Here is a 12,705-nt window from a genome sequence, read left to right as displayed (position 1 = left end):
AAATGTGGATTTTTTTTAAATAATATTTTTTAATATTTTATTTTTGAAATACCATCATTTAAAATTTATTTTTAGATTTACCGTGCCACGTATCGTGTGGGTTGAAATCAGGGTTTAAATGATGCGTTGAATCTACGATTTCAAGTCCACATATGCTAAAATCATAGGTTCAATCCATGATTTTGACTAACTAATATGGCATTGTGAAATCATGAGGTGGACTCATGATTTTTTAGCCCACAATTTCACTTAGTGTTTGAATTTTTTTAAAACCCCAACCGAGCCTCTTTTCCTCCCCACTCATCTTTTCGAAAAATCTCCCTAATGCACCTATCCTAACCTTAAAGCTCCGTTCCTATCCTAAAATCGACCTAATATCTTTAAAAAAAAAGATGAAGATATGTCGAAAGAAAAAAATGACTTGAGTTGAAAAAGAAAAATATCTTTTATGTAGGTACGAAGAAGATTTGTTTTTAAATAATGGGCACACCAAAAATTTTAGGTCTGATTTCTCTCGAAGAAAAATTATAAGAGAAGAATAGTATATTTAAATAGTTTTAATGATTTTTAAATTAAATTTTTATTTGAAATGATAGTTTGACTATCTCTGATTACGTTGCTGGACAAACCAAGCTATCCTATTTTAGTTAAATTTTTTATAATAATTTTAATTTTAATAGCTGAAACTATTGAAATCTATTATTCTTTTTTCTACTATTTTTTTCAAAAAAAATTAGATTTAAAATTTTTGCTACTTATTGTTCAAAAACAAATTTTCTTCGTACTTATGTGATGGTTGTTTTTCTTTTTCTAATCGAACTTTTTTTCTTTTAAATATACCTTTATTTTTTCTTGAAGTCATTAAGTCGATTTTAGAATACGGATGAGGATTTGAGGTTGGGAGAGATATATTGAGAAAATTTTTTAGATAGATAAGTGAGGAGGAAGAAGGGCTTGACTGAAATTTAAAAAAAATTCAAATATTCAATCAAATCATGAGCTCAACCCATAATTCAAGTGAAATCGTGGATTGTAGCTGTAATTTCAAATGAAATAATAGGCTCGACCCACGATTTCACTTGAAAATATGGCTCCACTCCAGAATTTCATAGTGCCATCTTAGTCGATCAAAATCATAAGTTGAATCTATGACTTTGACCCATGTGGACATGAAATTGTTGAACCCACGTGGCACGCAGCATGTTAGATCCACAAATAATTTTTGAACAGTGATATTTTAGAAATAAAATATTAAAAAGTATTATTTAAATAAAAAACCCAACAAAATGCTCCACCACACCATAACCATATCGATTTAACCAGTCATGAGGCATGACATCCAAACAAGGATGGAAACATCTGGGAGGTTGGCATGTCTTGGGCCATTGGATCTCCAATTTTTTGTTTGCTGCAATCTTGCCGCGAGATGCACGATACTTGCATGATATTTGCGTTGCATGAATCTACGGACATATATATATATATATATATATATATGCGCGCGCGCTAATCTCATTATTTCCAAGAGCAAAATGATGGACGATGCAGCACTGGATGGTCAAACAATCCTATTTTGTTTTTTTTTTTTCTGGATAATCAATAATCCTATTTTGGTTGCCATAAGGGAAGTTCAAAGGGTTCAAGGACAAGTAAGATTGGACGACTAGTCAAAGCTGCGTCAAATTTTGCACACCACCCCCCCCCCCCCCCCCCCCCCAGAAAAGGACATGCGACGTGTGCTCTCGTTAAACACTTTTTTGAGGCCTTCATAAATTATTCGACCGTTAGATATATCTTTCTATTAATTGTGTTGCCGATGGCTGCAAGCCAGCCTCACAAAATAATTGGTCGACGATTTTCTGTTTCTCTGTTTTCTTGGCCCTGTAGAAGTCATTTTATTCCACAGATTTATTATGTGCCCTCTCCATCACAAAATCTAAATCATAGATTTCATTATCTTTAAATTAAAAAAATAATAATAAAAGGAGAGGACTGGGGCGTCGATATTTGACTTCCCAAAATTAACAATCACCGTCACTCTCCCCGCACCACCCAAAAAAAAGTTGGGCGAATCCCGTACACAACCTCCGAATCTACCCAGAAGCATCTCTCCTTCCAAAGGTTTATTCTTAGAACACCCAACTAAATTATCAAAACACCGGACCCACACCCAACCCACAATACGACGCCGCTCGTACCCGCCAACCGACCAATCTTTTTTCTGGGTCTTTTAATGGGTTCGATGACATTGTTCTCATATTTAACAACGCAGATACGTTTTGTTTATGGGTTGTTTATCTGGGCTATGACGCAAGCGCTTCGCTTCCCAGCTCGGCACGGCCATCGCGCTTCGCCAAGTGACGGAATCTCTCCGCGACGCGCAAGAGACTCTTACAATCATTTCTCGCCACGTGTCAGCACGGCGGTTCCAAGGAAAAGCGTCCAGGTTCATTGAACCGGAACGCCCTCCGCCTGCCACGGCCATTATTTATTCCTCTCTCTGTTTCCGAAATCCCCCAAGCTCGAGCGAAAGCCAGGAATTGAAAAGGCGCGCGCGAGATCGAAGCTTTCTTCGAGCGTTTCTTGATTTTTGGAAAGAGAAAAGAAGTTACGATTCTCGTCTAATGGCTTCCGCTGCTGCGACTTCCGGTTCAATCTCTTCGCATTCGCTCATCTCCCGCGATGCCAGAGGTGCGTTTTCTTTCCGCCAATTTTCTTCGCCTTATGGTTTCCTACTTCTGTTATTTTCCGTTTCTGAGATAGATGGTTCTTGGTTCTTGGTGCAGCTGCCCTGATTGGATCCGTGAGGCATCTGGAGGCGTCAATCGTGCCGTCGACGCTCAATTGTCCTTCCCGGAGGCGATGGGCCGTGAAGCCGCTCCATGCGGTGGAGCCCACTAGGAGGAACGACTCCGTGGCGCCACTGGCGGCGGCGCCGGCTACGATGGCGGAGGCGGTGGCGGAGGAGAAGGGGAGGGGGAGGGAGGAGGAGGAAGAGAAGGTGGATTACGATCAGCTGGCGAGAGAGCTCGAGAACGCTTCCCCCCTCGAGATCATGGATAAGGCCCTCGAGAAATTTGGGGACGACATCGCCATCGCCTTCAGGTTTTATCTCTCTCTCTCTCTCTCTCTCTCTCTCTCGCCCATAATGCTTTTTTATTTTTTTATTACGTGTTAAAAATAATTTATTATATATATATATATATATATATATATATATATATATATATATATATATATATATATATATATATATATATATATTCCCATAATGGATATTTATTTCCATTTTAAATGCTAATAAGAGAAAGTGTTGATGTTTCCATCAACTTCAACCGTAAAATAAAGAAAAGGAAAAGCCGGCATCTCTGGCATATGGTCACAAATTGGAACCATTATTATTGGAATTCGTGGGTGCGAGCAGTAGCTGAACCCATTTCTGTCTGGTTCCATTCATCATGGAGCAGCGCAAGTATCATAGTCGATCCATGTTAGATAAAAATTGATTCACCATGGTTTGATTCAAAAGCTCAAATATTTTATTTCTGATTTATTTCAGTTATACCTGTAAATCGTAGAAGAGCCTATATTTCGCTGTTCGTCTAATAATGAGTGTGAATAATATAGGTGATCGATTGATCGTGAGTTATTTGTATGAATACACGCTTACTAGTTTTTCTGCTTTATTTTGAATTCAGGCTTTTCCATCGACATATTGCATATTCCAAGGATTAGGTCTCAACATGTTTCATATATCATCGAATCTAATAATAAGAGTGTTCGATATGTATATTTATTTTTTTGATGTTAATATTGAGCCCTCAAAAAAGAAAGCTTATAAATAGCGGATTGAACTTCTGGCAGATACTTTTCTACATTTTTTTTTTTTCCAAAAGGGAAGACTCTGTGTATTGCACAACACAGTCACCCAAAATAGTTGATGAATCTTCAACTTTCATTTGCCGGTATCTTTTACACGCGTATGCACCCGCATATACTGCTTCTTGATCCAATTGCAGCTTTTTTGCTTGGAAAGAAGAGAGACAAAAGAGTTCATGATCTAAATCTTAATCATACTAAACAAAATTTGGGCTAATTTGTTGCTTTTCTTCTACAGTGGAGCGGAGGATGTTGCATTGATAGAGTATGCTCGGTTGACTGGTCGGCCTTTCAGAGTCTTCAGCCTTGACACTGGAAGGCTGAACCCAGAGACATACAGGTTCTTTGATGCTGTGGAGAAGCATTACGGCATTCACATTGAATACATGTTCCCAGATGCAGTGGAAGTGCAGGCCCTTGTGAGGAGCAAGGGTTTGTTCTCTTTCTATGAGGACGGGCACCAGGAGTGCTGCAGAGTGAGGAAAGTAAGACCTTTGAGGAGGGCTCTCAAAGGCCTCAGGGCTTGGATCACTGGACAGAGGAAGGATCAATCCCCTGGCACCAGAGCCCAAATCCCTGTCGTTCAGGTATCATTCTCAATTTTGCCTGCCATCTTGCAGCAGAATGTGATGCATGATGCCCATCAACTCTATATCTATTATTTAGAGTGCTGAGGTTATTCGATTGGACATGCAGGTAGATCCTTCTTTTGAAGGGATTGATGGTGGAATTGGTAGCTTGATAAAGTGGAATCCAGTCGCTAATGTGGAAGGCAAAGATATATGGGATTTCATCAGGACCATGGATGTTCCTGTGAACTCCTTGCACTCACAGGTACACATCAGTGGAGGAATTTGATAGCATATAATTGTGGTTGTTCTGCTGATTCTCTGTAAATGATATTTATGTTCCTCCATCTGCTCTGTATCCAGGGTTATGTGTCCATTGGTTGTGAACCCTGCACCAGACCTGTCTTGCCTGGTCAGCACGAGAGAGAAGGAAGGTGGTGGTGGGAGGATGCAAAGGCCAAGGAGTGCGGACTCCACAAGGGAAACGTCGCACAGGAGGCGGCACAAAAATTAGGTACTAATGGAAATGGAGCTGCGGCTGTCAACTCCGTACATGGCATACCAGACATCTTCGAGACCCAAGCCATTGTTAACCTAAGCAGGCCAGGAATAGATAACTTGCTCAGGCTAGAGAACCGGAGGGAGCCCTGGCTGGTTGTTCTCTATGCTCCTTGGTGCCGCTTTTGCCAGGTAGGTAACAAGCAGGCTATGGTTTTGGTTTTTTTCTCAAATCCAGGAGCTCCATAAGTGGCTTTGATCAAGTTGCTGATTTGCTTTATACCTGTCCGTCAGGGAATGGAAGCTTCGTATGTAGAGTTGGCTGAGAAGCTCTCTGGTACAGGCATCAAGGTAGGGAAGTTCCGGGCTGATGGAGACCAGAAAACATTTGCTCAACAACAACTGCAATTGGGAAGCTTCCCCACAATTCTGTTCTTTCCCAAGCACGCATCAAGGCCCATCAAGTATCCTTCAGAGCGACGAGACGTTGATTCGCTCCTTGCATTTATCAATGCTCTTCGATGATGGGGTGTTTTCTAGCATAATTCTTCTTGGTGGTTGATGGATTTAATGGGATTCCGTATCATATGTTTTGAGAGAATTTGTGGACTCCACATGTTAGCTTCTCGGGGAGCCTCACTTCCCGCCAGTTGTTTCTGGAGGTGATTTAGAGGAAGGAATTCCTAAATTGGTGTATTTTTCGTTAAGTACTTAGTAGGATGGAAGGAGTATTCCTTTTTGTTTTTTTCTAAATTGACACTCCTTTTTGTTTTTTTCCTCTTCTTTCTTTGTGGTAAAGATGTTTACATTTTATGTCCCTTTTAAAGCATCTGAAAGGAGTATTCCTTTTTGTTTTTTCCTAAATTGCCGCTCCTTTTGGTTTTTTCCTCTTCTTTCTTTGCGGTAAAGATGTTTACATTTCATGTCCCTTCTAAAGCATCTGGAAGGAGTTTTTGGAGCACTGAGGTCTAGGTTCTACGTGGGAATTGATTTGTGGATTATTGGTTAACGCTGTGGTGGCTGACACAATTGCATTTAGTGGTATGTGCGTGCTGGAGGAGATACAAATGTATTGAAGATCCTTACTGATGGCAATGTAATGTAGTTGGTTGTACTGTTTGAGGTTCAGATGCGTTTCTGTTTGAGCATAGTTTTTTATGCGGTGAATTTATTAGTGGGTTGGATGCCAATCTCGTTAGATCCTGCGCCCGTCTCGATTTTGGCTGGGTTCTTATTCTAATACTCAAAAAGTAGTAAAACCTTGATAAGGTTTTCGCACCAGATTTGGAAATTCAAGGGAGTTTGCGTGACCGGTTAATTTGTGTCAGAACCCTTTTTTTAATTGATGGTAATTTGTGTAAGCAGCCTTCAAGCCTCTTATTGTCACTTTACCTGATCAAAAGTGTTTTTTTTTTTTTTTTTTTTTTTGATGATAACGTGATCAAAAGCGATTAATTTCTTTAGTCCCTATTTCGTTTCACGACTTTATCAGGTGGTCCTTATTCAGGTGCCCTCCAATTACGCTACACAGCTCGGCTATATCTCTCCACCTTGCAACGGATGCATGTGCTCATTCTGGGCTGAATTTGATCATAGTGATTGGATGCAACGAACAGTGGGTTCTGTGCATCACTATTTTTTTATTTAAAATTTTAAATAATAAAAATATATTTATTTTTAAAAAAATTATGATATTATTTTAAAAAATTATGATAGTTTATGGACATATTATGACATTCTGTAATCAAATTATAGCTTCCCACGCAGCAACAAGAAGTCATAATTTTTTTTAAAAAATTATAACAAGAGAAGGATATTTACAAAAATATCCTTCTTACTTATGATATTCTGTGACCAAATTATGACTTGTTGTTGTGCAAGAAATAATAATTTGTCTGCAGGATGTCATAATATACCAAAAAATGTAAAGAAATATATTTTCATCGTTTAAAATTTTAAATGAAAAAATAAAATTATAAATATTAAATATATATTAAAAAATAATGATCATATAATTTAATAAAATAATAAAATATAATTTTATGGTACTATATACAGTGTTTCTCAATCATAAATTTTCCGTTCGATGGTACTCCATGCGTTTCCATCACCCAGTACAACTCTTCACCATGTCCATGGATTGCAAGCGCTCCAACAATCGTGCAGCAAGATGTCACGGCCTTCTCTTAACATCACATGGGAAGTCTAAAAATCCTTCTCCGCACGCACAATCAGTGCAACGCCTATCGTGACAGTACGGTTTGTCTTTTTCTTTCTCACACATCCCTCCGTCGATGAGGCCTAGATGAGAGGATGTCCACCAACACGCGCTCACTAGCCTCTTTTTTCTCCTTCAACATCACCCGATACAACTCTGGCCCACCGATCCCGGGAATTACGTCCTATTGGTTATCTTATCCAACATTTGATATGCACACTTGAGTCGCCCACACTTTGAAGCGGAAAATGCACGAAGCGATATCGACCTCTGCGTTGTCGTCCAACGCAAGCGTTGCCGTGTCAGTCAGAAGCATCCATATGGACCAAGAAGTTCTGGAGGGGAACTCGTGAGGCGGTAGCCAAATTTGAACACTTGGGAGTGGACCCATTTCAACAAGTGAAAGGGATGAGATCAATGAAGAAGCTTGTTTGTGTGAGCGTGGTCGTCAGAGCAGTCGAGCGTGGAAGTGAAAATGTGGGTATAAACAGGAGGGCATGGAGGGGTTGGAAACGTGCTGGACGAGGACGCGTGCGGGCGATATAAGGCGTTTGTTTTTGATGGAGACTACTCATAGAAAAAAAGAGAAGATGGCACAGGATAATAGTGAATCAGATAATATTTCATCTATATTTATTTTTAAATTTATTGGATATAAATTTAAGTATTTCATTAACATTCATATCTATATTCATATCCAGATACATACAGATAGGGAGTCTATTTATCATCCTATTTAATTTTATATAACAATCTTGAAATTTTATGAAAAATAAATGATCACATTAATATGCTGTTAAATTGATTTATCTTTTATTTAATAATTTCTTTAATTCTATGATTATAAATATTAATTATTTGACTTATATCCACCTTTACAATTATATTTTCAATATTGAATTTATATATATATATATATATATATATATCTAATTAAAATAAATATGAATGTAAATTTTTGCATTCTATAAATTTGTATCCATAACTGCATCTATCAAATAAAATAATAAAGATATAAATATTTTAGTATCCAATTCATATTCAATCCAATTTCAATCTTAAAAATGATGGGATATCATGAGGCTTATTGAGGGGACGGAGGCCATGGAGTCTTTGAAGAGTTAGTGAGAGATGGTGGAGGTTAAGTGTTGGGTGGATGTCTGGCCAGGACACCACCTCCCAAGACCCTTTCAGTACCACGCGATGCAGCAGGAAGAAAGAAGAAACAAAACAGAAGAAAAACAATCAAAATACGTGGATCAGCCACAAAAGGGCTCGCCTCCACGGGGCATGCAAACTTCACTATGAAAAGAAAATTTTACAAGAGGAGACCTCACCCTCAACCCTTGTACACCCAATTCTCTCTCACATGAAGTTCCCCTCACAAAAGCTCTCTCTCTCTTGGAGACCCCCTGAACCCCTGAAGAGCCTGGCGACCGCTGTCCAGGAGCCTCCTGCTCCTTCTCTCACAGCGCCTCACGCCTCTCTCTCTCCTCTCGGTTCGTACGGCGGCGAGAAAACCAAAACCCGCTCGTTCTCTGCTGTGTCTCAGGCCTTTTAAAGCCTTAAACATAGGTTAGAGGGTGATTAGGAATCCTTAATCAAGCCAAATCACGTCCCAAGCCGTCCGATCAACACCGGGAGCTCTCTGGACCCTTAGATCGCGCTCCGGTCCACGGAATAGGGCCGTGGACCGCGAGAAACGAGTGGGAAACGTCCACGCGGTCCACAGGCCGCGCCGTGGACCACCCGGTCCACGGTGGACCGGGAATGGGCCAGCAGGCTGCTGGGTCGCGCGTCCCGCACGGGCCTGGGCCTGGGTCGCGCGTCCCGCGCGGGCCTGGGCCTGGGACGCGCGTCCCGCGCGGGCCTGGGTCCCGCGTCCCGCCCGGGCCTGGGTCCCGCGTCCCACGCGGGCCAGCGGGCCTGGGACGCGCGTCCCGCGCGCCGCCGCCTGCGGCCGCGCCGCTGCCGCCCGCCGCCTCGGTTTTCGTGCTATCTTCGAAAGCTCGTATCTTCTCCATCCGAGCTCCGATTCAGGTGATCTTGGTCTCGTTGGACTCCATTTTTCGCCGCGAACCTCGCTGTGGGCTCAATGTGGGCTGAATCTTGAGGCGTCAAATCCTAACATTAAGGAATGGCGTTAGTGGGAAGAGAAAGTCATGAACCACAGCCATCGATTCAAATAAATTTTAATTTTTTAAAAATAGAATCGGCCAACCTTTCTGAATACTAAAATTGAAATGTAAGAATTAGATCTAAATTCTTGAAAGAGAGAAACCAATCCAGTACTATCTCATTGAGCCGATCGTACTCACAGAATAGAGGAAGGGCGCGTGGATTGTTGAAGGCATGTTGGATAAAGTGGCAAAACTATTCGCAGATTTATCAGAAAAAAAGGATGAGTCCAACTAAGGATTTCAGCATGTTGGCTCGAGACACTCCTTAAACCTAAGGAGGTGCGTGGCCTTTCCGTTAAGAATCCAAAACGGGCAAAAGTGGGCTATGATGGGTTAGAATGTCATCTCTTATGATGCATGGACCAATGCCAACTTGGAGTAAAATGGACTACCTACAAGAAGTTGGAGTAATATGGAGCACAGAAACCATGGTGTTGGAAAGCTAGTCACACAGAGTGCGGATCCCCTACGGTGCACCGGAGCATATGGTATACAATGCTTCTGTCCATCGTACGATGGATGGCCAGTATGATACACCGCATTGTGGTCCATCGAATCAGTTCAGATTGAGAGAGGTTTTTGATACTTAAACAGCAGAAAGGACTATATAAGCTGACCTAGTTGTCTTGCAGATGTCTTGAATGGTTGGTTTTGGGATTCCGAATGGGTTTGGTGAGAGCCTTCTTGCTGGAACTTTTTCAAAATTAACACATATGAGGCCATGGTTGCTGGATCATTACCTCGGTGGTAATCGGAGATCATGTTGGTAACACATAGCGGCCAAAGGTAAGCACTGAGCTCAGAATCCCCTCGCCTTGTAACAGCCAGGGCATTTCACGATGCCTGGGTCTTAGCCCACTAATTTCAGCTTCGTCGATGTTGATTGCCTCACCCTGCCGCTTGTCCTCATGAATAAGGGTGAGCCGTCCAACTTCCAACTTAAGTACCATCTTTGTCAACTGTTGCAAACTAATGTGTATTCTTCACACACACACACACACATCCAAATTCAATAACATTTCAAAAAATATTATCAAATTCAAATGATCGGAATTACCAATTGAAAATCTAAAATGTGGGTCATTGAATTCAACTTCTTGTCAAAAATTAATATCACTCATCTTTATATTTTTATTTGGAGCATTTTGATGCATAGGCAAGATATTTTGAAAGTGTATGTATGTATGTATATCTCATGGAACATAATCGATAATTTTGAACATTGTACTTTTCAGCTCTGAGCATTGAATTTGACAATGGGTACAAAATCTTGTCTTTGTACTTCATATGTATTATAACCACACCCATGTATGCATATCAATCATAACATTACCCAGACTTTGAGTAATGGGAGGAAAGTCCTGAGAATTTTCTTGCCTCCAAAACAGTTCTTATGTCTAATTTCACAGCTCCTACTAGTTGTATAATCTATTGTTGTAACTAACTAATTCATATTACGATTATTAGTTGATACAATGGAAAATCTTTCCGTAGTCTTTTATGCAAGGCCTAGATTGGCCCAAACCCACAATAAGTCTGGGGATCCATGCCAAAGAAGATTTTTTTTTGGCCCTTTTCACAGGCTAGGTAAGCTTTGCCTAAAGATTAACACAATTTATCTAAGTTCGAGCTTGATCCAGCTTGGCCTTCAAGTTAACCTTCCAAGAACACGCCAGCTCTTACTTAGGCTTCGGAGCTCGTGCTTTATGACTATTTTATATTTTTAAAAATACTAAAAATATTAAAAATCATATATTTTTAAAATACTAAAATGAATAATTAAATATTATCTACAATTTACAATTAGCGCCATTGGGTTCACATATTAACAACAATTGTCTACAAATTCATCAAACATAAACTGATAATACAAGAAAAATAAAAACTTCAGCCCAGCCAAGCTTTGATCGGCTTCAATCCACCAAGCCCAAGCATGGTCCGTTGATTAAAGGGTCCTATTTTCCAGGTTCGGCCCAGCTTGTTGGGCCTAAAATCTTTGGGCCGAATCAGCCTAAAAGGCTTTTGGCTCAACCAGGCTGGCCGGGCCGCTCACCTCATGAATAGAGCTAGTGCAAATGGGACGTTCCAATCTTGGTGGTGATTGAAGGCTTGTCAACGCACCCACATCTTTATTTTTTTTTGATCAAACTAGATCGATCATATTAGTCTACTATGAGTACATCCAATAAAATTTAAAAACAAAATATTCATAAATTTAATAGGAGCAATTGCCGTCTCATTCCACAAAGTGTCTTCTAATTGTTGAGCTACATAGAAGATGCTCCAATCCACCATACTATTTGCCTTCTAATAAACATGCCTAATAATGAGAGATGCGCATCCTAAGATGGAGTGGGTGTGGGTCGCTTTTGCTCGGTCCTGAATCCATCCAATCACTATAGTAGAATCCCTTCAACAATCAGCTGCTCCACTCCTAGGATTTGCCTTGCATAGGTGATACCCATCCAAACTACCCTTAGCTCAGGTCCAGGAACAGAAGTGTCAAAGAGATGCCACCCGCCACCATGAGCCCAGCGTAGGCCCCTAAAAACCATGACCGGCACCACCCACCCCCTTTGACAAGAGTCCATCACCACCATTCTCTCTTTCTCGATCTCTCTCACACACCAGATCCTTGATGGCTGTTAGTGCCTCATTAGTCCATCACCACTACCTGCTCCTCCACAGGAGCTCAACTGCTACTTAAAATGATGTTTGAGTTTAGAATGACCAACCTGAAAGATTTTTTTCAGTGCTGAGATATCAAGTCCCATGTGTTCTTTCTCCACATACCTCCATTGCACACACGAAATATTTGTTACTAGCAACAACCATTAGGTTACAGTTTGCTAAGCAAGGATCTACTATTTGTTTAGCTTCTGTTGCTCTTAGGACCCGAAAAGTATAACCAATGATTGCGCCAATAAGCATGCCTCCATCTCAACGTAAGAAGCACAGTCAAAGGATCTATCTGGGAGCTTTATCCTCCAAAGATTATAAGAAAGCACAATACATGTTCCTCTCTAATAATGGGTCACCAAAGAGTACCGAACTCAATCATGTTCAGCCTGTCAAGGTGCCCTTACCCTTAAAATATAGTGTATACTTATTATGAGATCAAAATAGTTCTTTCCATTTCTGTCTTATCACATCTCCCAGCTAAAGTACTTATAATGAAGCTAAATTAGCATACATATCTTGCCGATAGATAAATATCAAAACAAACATTGCGTTGCCATAACAACCAATAGAAGAACAAAATGAAAAATTAACATTTAATATTACTTTAGTCTCATGTTGGTAAAAATAACTCTAATTTGTTTTGCCAAAATACTCCAATATGTAGCTTGATATTGGAAAT

The 12,705-nt window shown here is 40.4% G+C and overlaps 1 protein-coding gene across 1 annotated transcript; it reads left to right on the top strand.

Annotated features, from left to right (window-relative positions):
• The first annotated feature begins 2,481 nt into the window (after positions 1 to 2,481).
• On the top strand, positions 2,482 to 5,810 carry LOC105050935 (5'-adenylylsulfate reductase 1, chloroplastic). The gene is made up of 6 exons (XM_010931167.4): positions 2,482 to 2,691; positions 2,787 to 3,105; positions 4,118 to 4,466; positions 4,576 to 4,713; positions 4,812 to 5,138; positions 5,241 to 5,810. Exons 1-6 carry the CDS (start codon positions 2,625 to 2,627, stop codon positions 5,469 to 5,471), a joined length of 1,431 nt encoding a protein of 476 aa, XP_010929469.1. The 5' UTR covers positions 2,482 to 2,624; the 3' UTR covers positions 5,472 to 5,810.
• The last annotated feature ends 6,895 nt before the right edge of the window (positions 5,811 to 12,705 follow it).

Source organism: Elaeis guineensis, chromosome 2 (assembly GCF_000442705.2).
Source record: "Elaeis guineensis isolate ETL-2024a chromosome 2, EG11, whole genome shotgun sequence".
Lineage (NCBI taxonomy): Eukaryota > Viridiplantae > Streptophyta > Magnoliopsida > Arecales > Arecaceae > Elaeis > Elaeis guineensis.
This window is presented reverse-complemented; position numbering and strand designations above follow the sequence as displayed.